We start from the raw sequence: 15,452 nt of genomic DNA on the forward strand, positions 1-15,452 counted from the left end.
TAAAAATTATAATAATCTTACCAATGAACTAAAAACTATTAAAAAAAATATATCAATAAATAAATTTAGAGTTAATCTAAAGAAATTTTTTGAACACAAGTAAAAACAACATTCAATTTTAATTAGTATGAATGTATTATTGTTTTATATTTTTTCTTTAGAAAACCATGTATTTATTTTTCTTTTTCATGTACTCGTATTTAAAATGATATAAACTCTTATAAATAAACAACTGAAACAGTGTCACTCTCCAAGCACAAGAATTTGTCTTTTTTTTTGGAGAGTTGCAGTGATAACATTTACTAGATGTGTAAAAGTAGATATGTTTAGAATTTTACAAAAACATGTAATTTTTATGAAATTTATTAATAAAAAAAATTTAAAAAATATTGGCTCGGAGAAGAACTGTGCATCTGGCCCTATAAGAAAAAGGTTGCACAGGTGGGTTTTACGTAAAAAGTTTTTGTTTCATAATCGAGTCTCATGCAAAATGGGTAGGTGCATCGATTGTTATCGCTTGATGTTTAACAAACAAGGTGATATGTAACCTAGAAACGAAGGAAGGAATAATGAAGAACCGAAACAAGCAAACTTTACATAATAAACATTCTAGCTCTGCTCTTGATGTTGCCCATGTTTTGCGAGCGTTCTAGCAAAACATTTCAACTAAAAACCACCGACATTATATTATTTACTCTTCGTTTATGTTTTTGCATTGGAAGTATTATACTAGAGTAGAATAAAATGAACAATAAGATAAATAAACTGAGACACACGGTGTTGTTTTCGATGCGTGCAAGCGACGATATGGAGTATGGATAGGAGGGTGACGATTAGCGCGCGCGAAGGGACGACTCACCTGTGGCGTAGGTCGGCTCCGTGTCGTCCTCGGGCGGAGTGTGCGAGCGCGGGGGCAGGTAGCGCGCGTGGTGGGGGCAGCCCTGGTACATCAGCACGGGCGGCGGGAAGTCGTCCGGAGATTCGGGCCGGCCCGGCGCCTCGGGGAACATGGCCTGCGCCAGCGAGGGCGGCGGCGAGAGCTCCAGCGAGCCGCTGAGCGAGCACTCGGGCTCCTGCGCGGGCGGCGAGGGCGGCGGCGGCGGCGCGGGCGCGGCGGCCCGGCGCGGGCTGCGCCCCCTGTCGGGCAGCACGGAGGACGCGCTCCAGTAGCCCCACGCCATGTCGGCCGGCGGTACGCGCGCGCGAAGATCGCTGACTGGATATCGGCTCGCGGCGCAGTTCACCACCGCGTCGCCACCATCTTTACCTTACTTTAGATTTACACTTTATTTTCGACACGAGATATAAGTATATTATCGAGTTAATTTAGAATTCGCGATATCACTAGAAATTTGTTTTATTAAGTCAATTTTGATTTGTCACAAAACTTAGCAATTCTTGTTTTATAAGTGGTCCCTTATTGGAACAAACATATCACCGAGCATTATAAAAAGCGAGTCGCAATGATCGGCAAACGTAGACAGAGCTGTACAGCCCGCTTTATATCGGTTCGGTAAGTAGGTACGCGATACTCGTGATTATCGGAAAAGATCAGTCCTTAATCAGTCCCAGTTATTCGGACTACTCTCTACACTCGGATAGAAGATTATTCGGCGAAACACATGTAAATGGATGGTAAATTATTATAATACGCGAGAAGCGCCCGTTTACTTTATGGAAAATGTTTAAAATGAGAAAACACACCGGATATAACAACATATTGAAATGGGTTAGTTAAAAGCAAACACGACATCGAGTACTTAGGGAAGCGTTTTGATGAACAAACCATATATCAAATCCAATATTAACATAATCTAGGATCGTAACGGCGCGCTTGCTAATAAATTCGTTTCGAATTTGTAACTATAATTGGGCGTGATCACCATTAATTTATCAACTTTCGGTATCGTACTTTTAAAATTAGGAAAACATTTTTTTCCAAAGTTGGGCCGAAAGTAAACTATAAAATACCTCTCTTGTGGCTCAACACGTTGTAATTACTAAGCCCAACATAATTTCAGGGATAATTACAGCAGGACGTGTCCAGCAAGTGTAGGCACGTATATGCGAGAGTTTAAAACACCTACGTTATGCCTCATGCCTTCCCCTTCTGTGGGTACTTTGCGGCGGATAATACAAGTCTTATAGGAGCTTTTCTTCGGAAATTTACATCAACAGGAAACAAATTGTTTACTTTATTTCTGAACTAAACTTGTTATTCTGTATTAGGAACTAGTGACTTTACCTTACCACGGGGAGGGGGGAGATGGGGGGAGGGAGGTTTTAATGAAGTTACGGGAGGTATATACCTACATATTCCACGTATTAAGTACATTACATGTGGGAGCTTTATGAGATTATGTTGATAGCTTTATTCCACAATCCGCGATGAAAGCACATTCATAAAACTGTTGCAAGGATTGTTGAATATAATAACTCATTGATGATTTTAAAATGAGATTTCTTTATCCAACTAACAAAATGATTTATTTTATTTTTTAAAATTTTATTTATTAAAAGAAAACAACAGCCCTTATAACAAAAAAAAATATTTACAAATAAACCAAAATTATAGGTTTATTATAGTTTTCTATACATTACTAAATACAATGTCCAAAAATAAGAAAAAGGCGTACCTTTAAAAAGCCACTCCGCATCATTCCACAGGTAAAAAATAAATAAAATATTACAAAAATAATGAAATAATAAAAAATAAAAGAAAAAGTTTTTTGTTTACTCGGACTTAAAAATCCTTTCGCCGGCGGATCCATACGGAGTAACCCAAGATCAGCCCTCCCTCCTTTCTTTATTCAAACAAATTCATTAATTACAATATTAAAGAGTAGAAAAAAATAAACTATTAGGTAGGTACAGTATATACAGTATTTATGGCTACTAAAGGTGAAATAGATGGTTCAAATAATGTTACGGACATTTTTGTTCATAGTTTTGAGAAGACCATCGTTTTCTTAATGACAACATAAAAAGGAGAACACAAGACAATATTTTAGGGTTTATTCTTAGTAATATTGTAATACATTTCTATATGCAAACTGCAGAACCTCCTAATCATAAAATTAAGGGTTTCAGTTTTGATATTGAATAAAAATGTTTCCCACATATGTTTCTACTGAACTTGCTATGACGGCCGTATTGGTGTAATGGGTAAAACGCTTGACTCACGCACGGAAGGCCATTGATTCGATTCCTGGTGAGAACACATAAATTGAATGTGATTTTCCTCGTGTGCCTTAATATAGTACAATATTTTGTTATAAAATATAAACCTTCATTCAATAATAAAAATAACTACGAGTATATCTAGTGAAAAATATTTTAATTTAACATATTTGAATATGTGTATTGCTTCTCCCTTAAACCCATAGATTTAGTATTTAAATGGAAAACGCAAAAAAAAACATTCGTAAAGGCGGGCAATCTAAGGAGTTTGTTGATGCGGTATGGTATTTTAGGAAGAAATATATAGCATTAAAACAAAACATATTAATATTAAGCGAGGACGTCAATATACTTATGGAATATCACAAACAGCGTGTGTAATGTAATGCACATAGAATTAAGAATAGCCCAGAAACCGCATACGCACATCAAACAGAAGGCGACTAAACTACTCATAAATGAGTAGGTTTACATTTTGACCCATTAGTTTCTTTGTAGACGTCGCTCAGTACGCAACTCCTGATTTCAATTCAACTATGCCGTGTTGTGTTCTTTTAAAGTGTAGAAATACTGCTAGGATCTTAAAGAAACAACAGCATGGTATCACATATCAGTATGAACCTCATTTCAAATTATCTTAAAATAAATTTTACTTTGATTACGATAATTACGCCTTCTGTAATAATGTAATAGCGGCTGCTTTGGGTAAGCATAAATTTATTGGAAAATTTCTCAAGAGATTCGATTGTAATAATCGTCCGAAATCTTCGGCTGCAAGATATAGCCTCGCAATCTCGATGGTCTTATTTCTCCAATCGGAAAATTCCGCCTGTAATATTTCGGGACAGAGCTGTAGCGGCCACCGGCCGTGGGGGTGTGTGCTGTATTGCCCGTGGGGGTGTGTGCTGTATTGCGGCGAGGTAATGTATCGGAAGTAAGTGTGGAGAGATAGCCATCGGCTCGGTGGTAGGAGGGACTCCGACACTGCTCCAGCGGCAGTTGGGCGAGCTAGGTACGCTCGCTGCTCGGTGTCGGGTAGTAGATGCTGGGTGCCCAATGCCGAGTTCTGGATGTTAGATAGCGGGGGTTGGGTCGGTGCTGGATACTACATGCATAGTATAACACATTCGCGGAGATATCTCCATTGATACTCAGTACTTAATTAATCAATACAAAGTTTCTTAAGTTAAACGAAGGGGAATAAGGAGATAACAATGCTGGAAGTACAATAACGTTGGACGTTTGAATTGTTTGGTAGAAAGGACTAATAATTTCACATGTCGTTTAATGAAAAATTAGCGTAACAGTATATGTTTTTAATACTTAAAAATTGTGATAAAATACTGATTACAACTAAGCAAAATAAGGACAAAATATTCCAATTTATCGGAGCATGAAATTTAATTAATAGTTTTTCAGAAAAAATAATTAAAAAAGACATTTATAAAAATAAAAAAAAATAATGTAGGGTGAGTTTATTAGTCTGTTTGATCAGACATTTTATCCAATCAATTTTTTTGATTCCACCCGAACTAAATGCAGTAAAAAAATAGCAATACATCGAAATTTGTTGAAATAAAACATCGCATAGCAAAGAGGAAAAGTATTGAAAAATATACGTAGTTTCATATTACCGCTGACAGATAGCCGATACATATCGTCATGATCGTAGAACATCGACGCATGTGATTTTCTCCAACTGTACATAGAGTAGTTTTTTTTTCATTTGACACTGTCACAACTCGATCAATACAAAAGTATATCATTTGATATTTCAGTTAGTTATATATTTAATTTGGTAAGGTATCTAAAATAAAACGGTTTTATTAGATATAATTCTACTTTTATTTTACTTGAATGTCCCAACAAGACGAAACGCGTCACATATATTCGTGAAAAATAAAATTAGAATTATATATATATATAATCCAATAAAACTGTTTTATTTTGGATAACTTACCAAATTTTACTATGGAATTCTACCAATTATCAGCATAAACAAAAAAAATTGTTATATTATTTTTTTACTTGTTATTAGTTTTAAGTTTTCTCAATTTTTACAATTGTTTAATTTTTTATTTATTTTATTATTTTGATTTGCAATTTTTTTGTTTCTTTTTTATAATATTTTGTAAACTTGCCAAACACAAGAGCCAGACTCTTTTTTGGCAAGTTCAACCTTAATTGTTCCATTTTTTTACTGCATGTTTTGTTTTTTTAATCTAATAAAGGTTTTTATTGAAAAAAAAAAGTGATTAATTATTTTTAAACCTGGAACATAAAGCCTTTATATAACCTTTTCAAGATTTAATACAAATAAAGTCAATGTAGGATTTTTCGCACATAGGTCGTTGTTCTACGATCACGACGATATTTACAAAACATTCGTCGGCGTCCGGGGCAGTCCGCCCGTCTGTGCATTCATATATAAATTTAAAATTCTAATGTGAAATTCTTACATAAAATACTGCTTTGAAATAATAATTGTAACAGTCGGCACGTTCAAATAAAACCAGAAATGAACGGTAATGTCAGCGAGGAATTATTACCTCTCAAAGCATCGTCGGATAACTCTAGTTTTTCATTCCATCTTTATTAGTTCCACGACGTGAATATGATAAGGGTTAACTGGATATGGAAGTGGAGAATAAAACATGAGTTGCGAACGACACAGAATTACACTTTTGTTGGCTGAAAAATATCGCCTTTCGGAATTATTCCTCAAATACATTATTCTATGCGGTATACATTACTGTTTACGCGTGTCGAAGCAAAAAATAAAACATCGCGATGGATTTAACGTTTCGAGATACGCAGAAAGTAACGAATAATGTTTGATCACGTTTTGTGGAAATAAAATTTTTATTATAATATTTCTAGGTATGCGGACAATGTGCGTACATTGAGAGTTACTATGATGTATCGTTACGAGATGTTTAATGAGCGAAGGCAGCGGGGAAAGGAAAATGGAAAAGTACACAATCGCGAACGGTATCCCGCCATGCGAGGAACCGCGGCCAGGACGGGGACGGCGGGCGGAGGGGGCACACCCACCACGCTCCGAAGGGACGACACGCCGTCCTTCAAGTGACACGACATCCTGACCGGAGAGAGGTGTGACTGCTCCACATCACGAGTCATGCCGAGCGGTACCGTGCCCTACCTGCGGTTTTCTGCTTCCGACTCGCCGACTCCTACGCGGAGAGGTGAATAGAATCCGAGTTTGTTTACAAACGAGTCGAATCGAGCTTCGTATACAGTGTTCGCGAGATTCGATCACCTCAGCGGAGAGATGAGCCGATAGTGCTCGCGGGAAGGGACGCGCGCGGTTTGAGGTTAGGAAAAGTGGGCTGAGCACTCTCGCGAGTCCCGCTAGGGGATGTTCCGACTGGCGCTCTGACGGAGGACTGCCGGCGGCTCGCGAACGGCGCGCGCGCGGCCTACCCGGGCTGAAGGCGGCGGAGCACTGCGCGAGGAGGGCGCGGGCGGCGCCGGCCGCCGGCCCCGCGCGGAAAGGCCGCCGGCCCTCCTGCGCCGCCCCCGAGCGCCGCGCGGCTCCTCGGCCCCGTTCGGCTCGGTGCCGATCTCCGTTTCCCCCGAACGCCCGAGGGAAAGTAACGGCGGGTGGCGCGTGGAAATGCGCGACCCTTCACCCCCGCGGCTATTGTTAATCGAACGATTGTCGAAACCTTTTTAACAAAGTGCTGATATAGCGCCACGAGAATGAATTACAGAAAAACTCGAAAGGTTTCCTAGAGCGTATCGCGAATGCGGGTACAGGGTTAACGCTTACAGGCGAGTCGGCTGATATTCCCCGAGACTCGGGGTCAATTTATTATTGAAGGAGTTATTCTACATAGTTACGTACTATTTACGTTATTTCATATGATGATGCTGTAAGGCATTAATCAAAGCAGATTGCAATGGCCAACAATAATGAAATCGATTTTGAAACATAATTGCAGAAAAATAAAATTGACAAAATTTTTAATTGATTAAAATAGGTATCGATATTTTAGGGTAATTTCATTCAGAACATAGTTTTATATTAAATAAATAAAGTAGTGTAGAAATTCACACTTATTTTGATTCTTAATAATATTTGATAAATATGATAAATTACATGTTTCCACTTAGAAACATCATAAAGCACCGTGACTTTTTATTTTCAAATTACAAAAAAAAACAATGCCAATAAATAACATATTGTGAACATGAAAATGAATCCATTAACAGTAACAACATGCGTAGATTCCGTAATGAAGTTTTTCCGCCCAGTATTTGGCAGCATACCTTCTGGCAAGAATGTAGGAATGTAGCAATGTATGTGTGTCAGTGAGGTTAGCTGTTGTCAGGGGACGAGGGGTGCCGCGCCGGGTGCCGGAGGGGGTGGGCACAGAGTTTTCACAGGGCTGTCATTATGACATCAAGTGCAGTAACATCTATATTTCTAATAATTGATCAATAATAGAGGAGAGGGATAGACTTAGCACAAAAATACTGGAAAGTAAATGGGTAAAATTAAAATACGTGTGATTATATCGAACAATCAATATTAAATTTGTAAATATTACCACTAAAATAAAATATAAAATAGCCCTGGGACATAACATCCCACTAGGACGAGAAAATCAGACGGCTGAGATTAAAAGAATAATAGGATTAGAGTAAAAATTCATACGGTGATAAAATCGAAATAATTTTCATTATTAGAATGCCGTAAAAATAACTATTTTGCGTATCAAATAAACTTAAAAGATTACATTATGAAAAATTAAAAACTATCACTAATACAAAAAACTTTTTTCTAATACCCATAATTTGAGCAAAAGTCGCACTCCTGTATTTAATTTAGTATTTTTAATATTGTTTGGTAACATGTTAAATATTTTAGGTATACTGTATTGCAGTGTCCTTTTGCCATTTTTATTGCAGTATCTAGGAACAGCTAGCCCTTCCATACTAGTAAACCTGGTGTTGTAATCATGTACCAACTTGAGTTTATACTCGGAGTGCGACGCATGCTGACAAATTAATTTGTACCAAAGTAGAGCCCTAACAGATAATTTATTTACAGATTTATACATTAATGCTATTGAAATATTGTGTCTCTGGCGGTATACATCTTTATGTAGTAGCAATTTGATCATAGAATTTTGCAAAGTTTGAATAAAATTAATATTAGTTTCACTTGATAACCCCCAGGAAGTTATGGCGTATCGTATAATTGATTCAGAGAGAGATAAATAAATAATTCGTAAAGTATTAACAGGGACCTAATATTTTAATATGTACATTCTATTACTTATTGCTCTTAATCGCTTACACAATTTTCTAATATGTACATCCCATTTAAAATTACAATCTATAGTTAAACCTAAATAAACATACTGCTCAATATTTTTAATATTTTCACATATGCACGTTAATATTAACGTAGTATGTCGAGTGCGAATTATCATACGATACGCGCTCGGTAACGTAGCGTGTCTAGTGCGACTAATCATACGATACGCGTGGGACCAATAGTAGGCGAGCTTTCGGAAGAAGAACAGTACCGCGGATCGGAGAAAATAATGTGTTAGATTTGATTTTAAAAACAGTTTTTACTGTCTACTGGAAAAAGTTGATTTAGCAGATTGGAAGTAATACACGCCGACCGACGATTCGATATCTTATTTTTATTTATATTGTTGTCTATAAGACAAGTTCCTACATATTAACATGTTATCCCATAAAACTCTTTAATTTAAATTTAATAGCTGTCCTGTAAAATACCTTTGGGCGTATATAGAGAATCGAGTTGTGGCTAGTGTTGCAGACTCACGGATCAGAGGTCCGGAGTTCAAACCCCACTCTAACCCAACTCGATTTCCATTTTCAAATAGTGAGTTATTTACAACATGTTGAAAATTGTCACCAAAATTGAAATATTTGGGTAAATTCTAAGAACGCTAATATTTCATTTTTGTAATAAAAAAAAAAAGATAAACAAATTAAGCAGTTTTGGAAAAATTACCTATACACTAAAAATAAAAAAAAGGGAAAATATCCATCCACCTGAAGATAAAAGTGTACGGAGCATGCGTGCTGCCGGATGCTACACAGGTAAAGTCTAGAAACGGTGACACAAAGAGCCATGGAAAGAGCCGGGTTAGGGATTAGCTTGAGAGATGTATATATATATATATATATATATATGGATCATTTTTATAGCGCCGATTTTTTGAAAATCACCTCAAGGGCGCTGTACAATAAATAAATATCCCACCACGTCTTGTAGCTACTGAGCGCATGGACGGTTGGAATTCTAGACCTCACTTACTAAATTTGGATATTTGATAGTTGATAACATTTACCTATTGAAGCTAGATTACTAATCGTCTTGCAGCTACAAAGTGCATGGACGAGTAAAATTCTGGCAACTTAAAATTATCAATAAATTAATTTCGAATTTTAAGCTACGATTGGAGAGAAACTATAATTCACGCCCAGCCGGTACGGAGGCTGAGCGCGAAGTAGATAGTCAGAAATGAAGAGGTGAGAAGGTTGACAAAAGTCAGTGACATCATTGGCAGGTCAGTGGCAGGCCACGTAGCCATAATCTCGGACGTAAAATGGGGGAAAAAGCTCGTAGGGCGAATAAATAAATAATAAAAGGAAGTGCAGGGTGGCCACAACTAAGGTGGAGCGACGACCGAGGCCGGCACGTGTGAACTGGACGCAGTCTGCACCGGGCAACATGTAGGCGAATGAAGGAGGCCTCTATCCATGGCTGGACGGAAATAGGAAGAAAAAGAAAAAGAAGAAGAAGAAGATAAGAAAACGATAGAATTCTAGAGTGGATGAAGAATATTACACGTCTTTGCATACGAAATAATTTGAAAATAATAAAATATTTGGCGTAGGTAGCACTTTTATCCCCATCATCAATACGAGACATACTACGATAATATACGAACATAAATTGACGTAGATTGTATAAATTGAAGATGAAACGACTCTGACGTGTTCATTGCTCAGCGAATCGTCCTACCCAAATCGTTTGGACGAAATTGCTATTCCTTCCGACTTTTCCGAAGGGAAATCATTACGCAGCCCTAACACAGCGCTTCGGGTGCGTCCGCCTCCGGTCGGGAAGCGCTCGGCTCCAGGCCGAGGGCGCGTGCGCCCTGCCACGTGCCAGTAAGAGGAATCACATTATTTAATTAATATTATTAACGTAATTGTTAATCACTAATCACAATTAAGAAACCCCATCTCTAAACTATAATAATTTGATTGTTATGTTAGGCACGAGAGTCGTTATTTTTATTTTCTGCGCCCGGAAGGAAATTCTCTACGACAGTAGCTTTTTCGACGGCTACTAATCACCTGAAGACGATATAATGCCTAAGTACTTATTCTTTGTACTCGAAGATTTAAATAATATAAAAATTGCAACTTCATTTAGTTGTAAAAAAAAATATTCACATAAATATTCTTCTCTTTTTAACCTATATGGTACATACGTACGCATTATTTTCAAAATGTAAAGACGTTTCTATCTCCCTGAAAAAAAATAGTACATTTTAAAACAGATTGTTTTGAGTTCCAGTCTGTCTCACCTTAGGAAGCCCGATATCGTCTTAACTTCTCGTTGATGCGGGTGAAGTCCTCGTTGCACTGAATACCCTCAACACGTCACTTATGAGATATTATTTATGGCCGCATTTTTTAAATATTAATAAAAAGTTATCAAATATTCACCTGCACGCATTGCTAAGTGTAAGAGGGCGGTAAAAATAACATATTTTTAGTTTTTAAAGCATGTACGGTCTTGGAAAAATATTGTTTGTGTACGATATTATTTATTTGTTTTTAAGACGAGAAAAACGAACATTCTCTTGATCAACAATATATTGAGTTTGTCCAAATGTTTGTAGACTAAGATTGGATTTCACCCCTTAAGGAGTTATTAACTTATTACATTTACATATTACAAAAGAAACGGAGAACATTTGAACATTTTAGAGAAGCTCTTTAACATCACAAAAAATCAACAGATGGAAGAATTCAAAGAAATATATGTTCAAACACAGGAAAAATTGTGAATTTTATACAGTTGTAAAGTGACCACTTAAAACATCTCAAAATCGAAATATTTGGGTGAATCATAAGAATACAGATATTTCTTTTTCATTAAAAAAAAAAAAAAAAACAAGTCATACTCTATCTACTCTGTTGTAATATTTATTCTCAGAATCGATTAATCATATTTTTTTATCAAATCTGAGTACAAATAGCACGAAGAAATCACTTAATTTAATAAAATCGATGGAAGCATGACGCATGACATAAACAAACAAAACAAACACCGGAAAAATAAAGATAAAAAATACACCGCTGCCAACGCAAAACTATGAAAACGGCGCGGCGTCTTGTTTAGGTGCTGACGGCGCGGCGTCGCGCGTCGCGCAGACAAAATATACAAAAGTTAAATTTCAGTAAACGGTTGCTTCGGGAATCTGTATCCAATAAAGATTTTACAAGTTTTGGGAGAACTCGGGAAGGGAAGTAAAGGAAAGGGTGGCGGTCCCGGGTCTCGAGCGAGACTATCCGCTGTCGAGACTGTCGAGAGTATGCGGATTTCGAGAGATACTTTGTTCTTGTCTTACTCTTACTAAGTGTAAAGCGAAGGCTCGAGTGCTCTTGTGATTTTTTTGTGTTACAACAATATTTCGAGATTCCGAATACTGTTTATAAAAACAACCGAAGCAATTAGTTTCAGGCTTTTGTTACCTTCACATCACCTACATACAATAAATAAAATTATGCAATAAATTAACAGTTATTAAAGACATAATTATTTAACTAATTATAATAAAAATATAAACATTTCGATTTTAACAACTTAATATTTATTTTATTACCGAGCGGAGTCGAAGCTACACAAACTCCCTAATCGATGTTTAATTTAGTAATTAATATTAAACTATTTTATAATTTGAACGGTGTCAATTCAATAATAAATATAATCCATATGGAGGTTATATTCTTATTCCGAAGAATGGGAATCAGCGCTTTATAGGCTCCTAGCGTTACTGAGACATATGTCTCTTCCTCTTCAATTTATCATCTTTAAATCATTAGAACAAATTTCATTTAAATAATTTGTTTTTATGTAAGTACCACGCCAGTTAATGCTAAAACCGAAATTTTGAAGAGGCTTAATCTGCCAGTCAAAAAGTAATTATTTTTAGTAACATAAAACAATTACATATATTTTTAAAAGCATACATATATATCAGAAATACATTAGACAATTATTGCGTTTATCTAATGTTTATTTACTTTCTTTCTTTCAATTTTGAAAAAATGGTGTTTTAAAATGGCAAAACCGTAAACTATCCTTGTTTATCTGACTACAGCTTTAATATAAAAAATGGTCAAATAAAAAAATACGAATCTTATTTGTAATGCAATTTCACCAAAAAATGTCAGTAGATCTTATATGGCATAAATCAATACTAGATAAATCAATTGTTTTATTATTACACTTACCTTTTCAGGACGACTCCACGCGGTTGCAGTTCTTTAAATATTATTTCTTAATAAAACTTACCTACAACAAAAGAAAAAATTAATTAAACATATCTGAATATAAAATGTGCACATTTTTTTTATATTTTGGTAAACTTATGTATTTTTTAAAGTCTCTTAGAAGATTTTACAGATCACTGTCTGGCGGGGACCATATATATAGTATTGAATTATAAAAATTATAAGTTTTTTAAACGTTCAAGATTTTTTTTTTAATTCCGTCATTTGGGTATTTACGAAATCGAATCTGTATCAACAATTACTCTTTATTTTTAAATCGCCACAATTTTTCACAAAACGAAGAGTTCAAGCATAAGCAGAATGGTAAATGATACTTAATGTGTTGTTTAGTGCTAATATTACTTTTGCTTTTATAAAAATGTTATCACAATACTAAATATCAATAATAATAACAAATTTAATAGGTACAGTATTATGCGAATTAATGGAATAAAACTCATTGTTATCATGAAATAAGTTTATATTTTGAGTTACAGGTGACGTACAATCATGAAATATATTTTTATTTATTAGGATGTATGTCCTCCTTTTACTTTTACGACAGCCTTAACACGTTTTGGCATGGAATCAATTAAACTTTGGCAATTTTCTTTTATTCTGTCATCTCGAAACCACATCTGAATAACAGCTTCTATCATATTTATCTTAGTGGTGCAGTCCAATTTTTGTATCCTAGATTTACAAATCGCCTACAAATGTTCTATAGGGTTAAGGTCACGTGAATTTCCAGGCCAGTCTTTTTAGACTAGAGTTATCTTTTTATCATTGAAATACTTAAGCGTAAAATTCGATACGTGACAAGGAGCTGGAGTTCTGTTAAAATACAGCCCCACCATTAAGACAACATTTGCTTAGTTATGTACTCAAGTGCTGCTCCAATAGAGCTATATACTTTAGGTTCTTTGTCATTACTTCTATTGGTATCAAAGATCCGGTTATAAATACAAAAAGCAGCCCCAAAACATCTTCTTCACAGGATATTTCACCGTTTGGTCAATATAAGCCACAGTAAATTTTTCATCCCCACTTTTTCTAACAAATTTTGTGCGATATCCCTGCACGAAAAAGTGGGTCTGATCTGAAAACAGCACCTTCCTCCAGTCTTCTTCTTCTACAGTGCATTTGGTATATTTTCTAGCCCTAATGACCCTTTGCTACATCATACGTGCCGTCAGGAGTTATTTCTTCTGTGGTCGAATTGCTTTTCTTCTAGATTCAATGAGTCTTCTTTGTACTTTTGAGTCAGGTATCATTACCCCTAGTGGCTGCCAAATCTCGTTGAAGTTCGTAACTTGTTTTTCTAGGGTTTAATTTACTATTTCTGATAGATATTTCATATCAGACACTAGTTTTCCGGTTTCTTCCACATTTTCCAATTCCCTTTGGTTCAACTGACCCTGTTTCTCTTTTCTGCTTAATAATCTTGCCGACTGCTCCCCGACTCACAAAACATTCATTTGCAATCTCCTTCCGAGTCATTGATGTATGTTCACTTAAGAATATAATCTTTTCCCTTTTCCTCGGCGTGATATCCATGATTTAAACCAACTCAAAGGGACTGTTTAATATGGAAGCAATTTATAAAATTAGTCCTTTATCGAGAAAAAACAACAGATAGTACACCAACAAACACCAATATGAGCTCCTGAAGGATTAATAAACTGTAAGTCATCATTTTTATTAATTAACTGTCAAATTGACATATGAGTGTTGCTATACGTAAAAAATGTAAAAAAATACTCGTATACCATTCATTCGCACAATACTGTATTTGTGATTTTTTACACCCAAAAATAAAGATAAATACATTGAAATGATTGATGTTTCAATTTTTTAAGACAAACACTTCATTTGATCAACATGAAAAAAAGGGAAAATATATATTCTAAGTATTTACAGGACGGACTCGTGACTGGTCTAGTTACATGACATAAACAATGCAAACAATCAATATACCTTTTTGTGCGCTTCTCGAACAGAAAACTATTTTAATTTAGGTAGGTTACATTACGACTATAAACACATTTATCGGAAAACGTAACTGCCTGGTGGTGAAAATTGGCAAAAGGACCTGGAAGTTGGGTCTGCGCCAACTTTTTGGCCGAGAAGGAAAATGGTGACATCGTGCGGCACTCAGAGTGGGGGGCCAGTCAGCATACACTACACTACACTACATAATGACATATCATATAGACATAACTTTACACGGTTGTTGATGCTAAATAAAACTTTACCAACTTCCCGACGCTCTACCGAACACGAAGAAACTGTTACTTCATCCTCTTAACTCTTACCGAACTATTGTGTTGTGTCATCGGTTTAGTTAATAAATAGCACTCGGGAATTCACATCAGTTGTATGACTACGTCACTCTTATCATAGGATGCATTGGCGGCCATCCCTCAAAAATCGAAGGAAAATTAAAAATAAAAACGAAAACGTCCGCGTCGCGTCGTGTGAAACAAATAATTAACAGTTGCCACCTTCAAAATATTGTTTCGAATAAAGAATGATCAACCGAAAGTCAAATATTTATTTATTATAAACATAATAAGCAAGTACCAACAAAGCTAGCCTTGTCATTATCCGCAGGATTCGCGTACGATGGTAAATATGAGCCCATTTCAGATGAAATAAAAACTGATATTATAGGGTGAACTGAACTAATG

At 36.0% G+C, this 15,452-nt stretch overlaps 1 protein-coding gene across 1 annotated transcript; it reads right to left on the bottom strand.

Moving 5' to 3' along the window:
- Positions 1 to 859: 859 nt before the first annotated feature.
- LOC148278770 (uncharacterized) lies at positions 860 to 6,614 on the bottom strand (the record flags this gene model as incomplete). The annotated part of the gene is made up of 2 exons (XM_088230904.1): positions 6,344 to 6,614; positions 860 to 1,416 (listed from the first exon to the last, which is right to left on the bottom strand). A coding segment is annotated over exon 2 (322 nt), but the record flags the coding sequence as incomplete, so codon positions are not given.
- Positions 6,615 to 15,452: the final 8,838 nt, after the last annotated feature.

This window comes from Micrasema longulum, unplaced genomic scaffold (genome assembly GCF_059751315.1).
Source record: "Micrasema longulum isolate JH-2025_06_02 unplaced genomic scaffold, ASM5975131v1 h1tg000826l, whole genome shotgun sequence".
Classification (NCBI taxonomy): Eukaryota; Metazoa; Arthropoda; class Insecta; order Trichoptera; family Brachycentridae; genus Micrasema; species Micrasema longulum.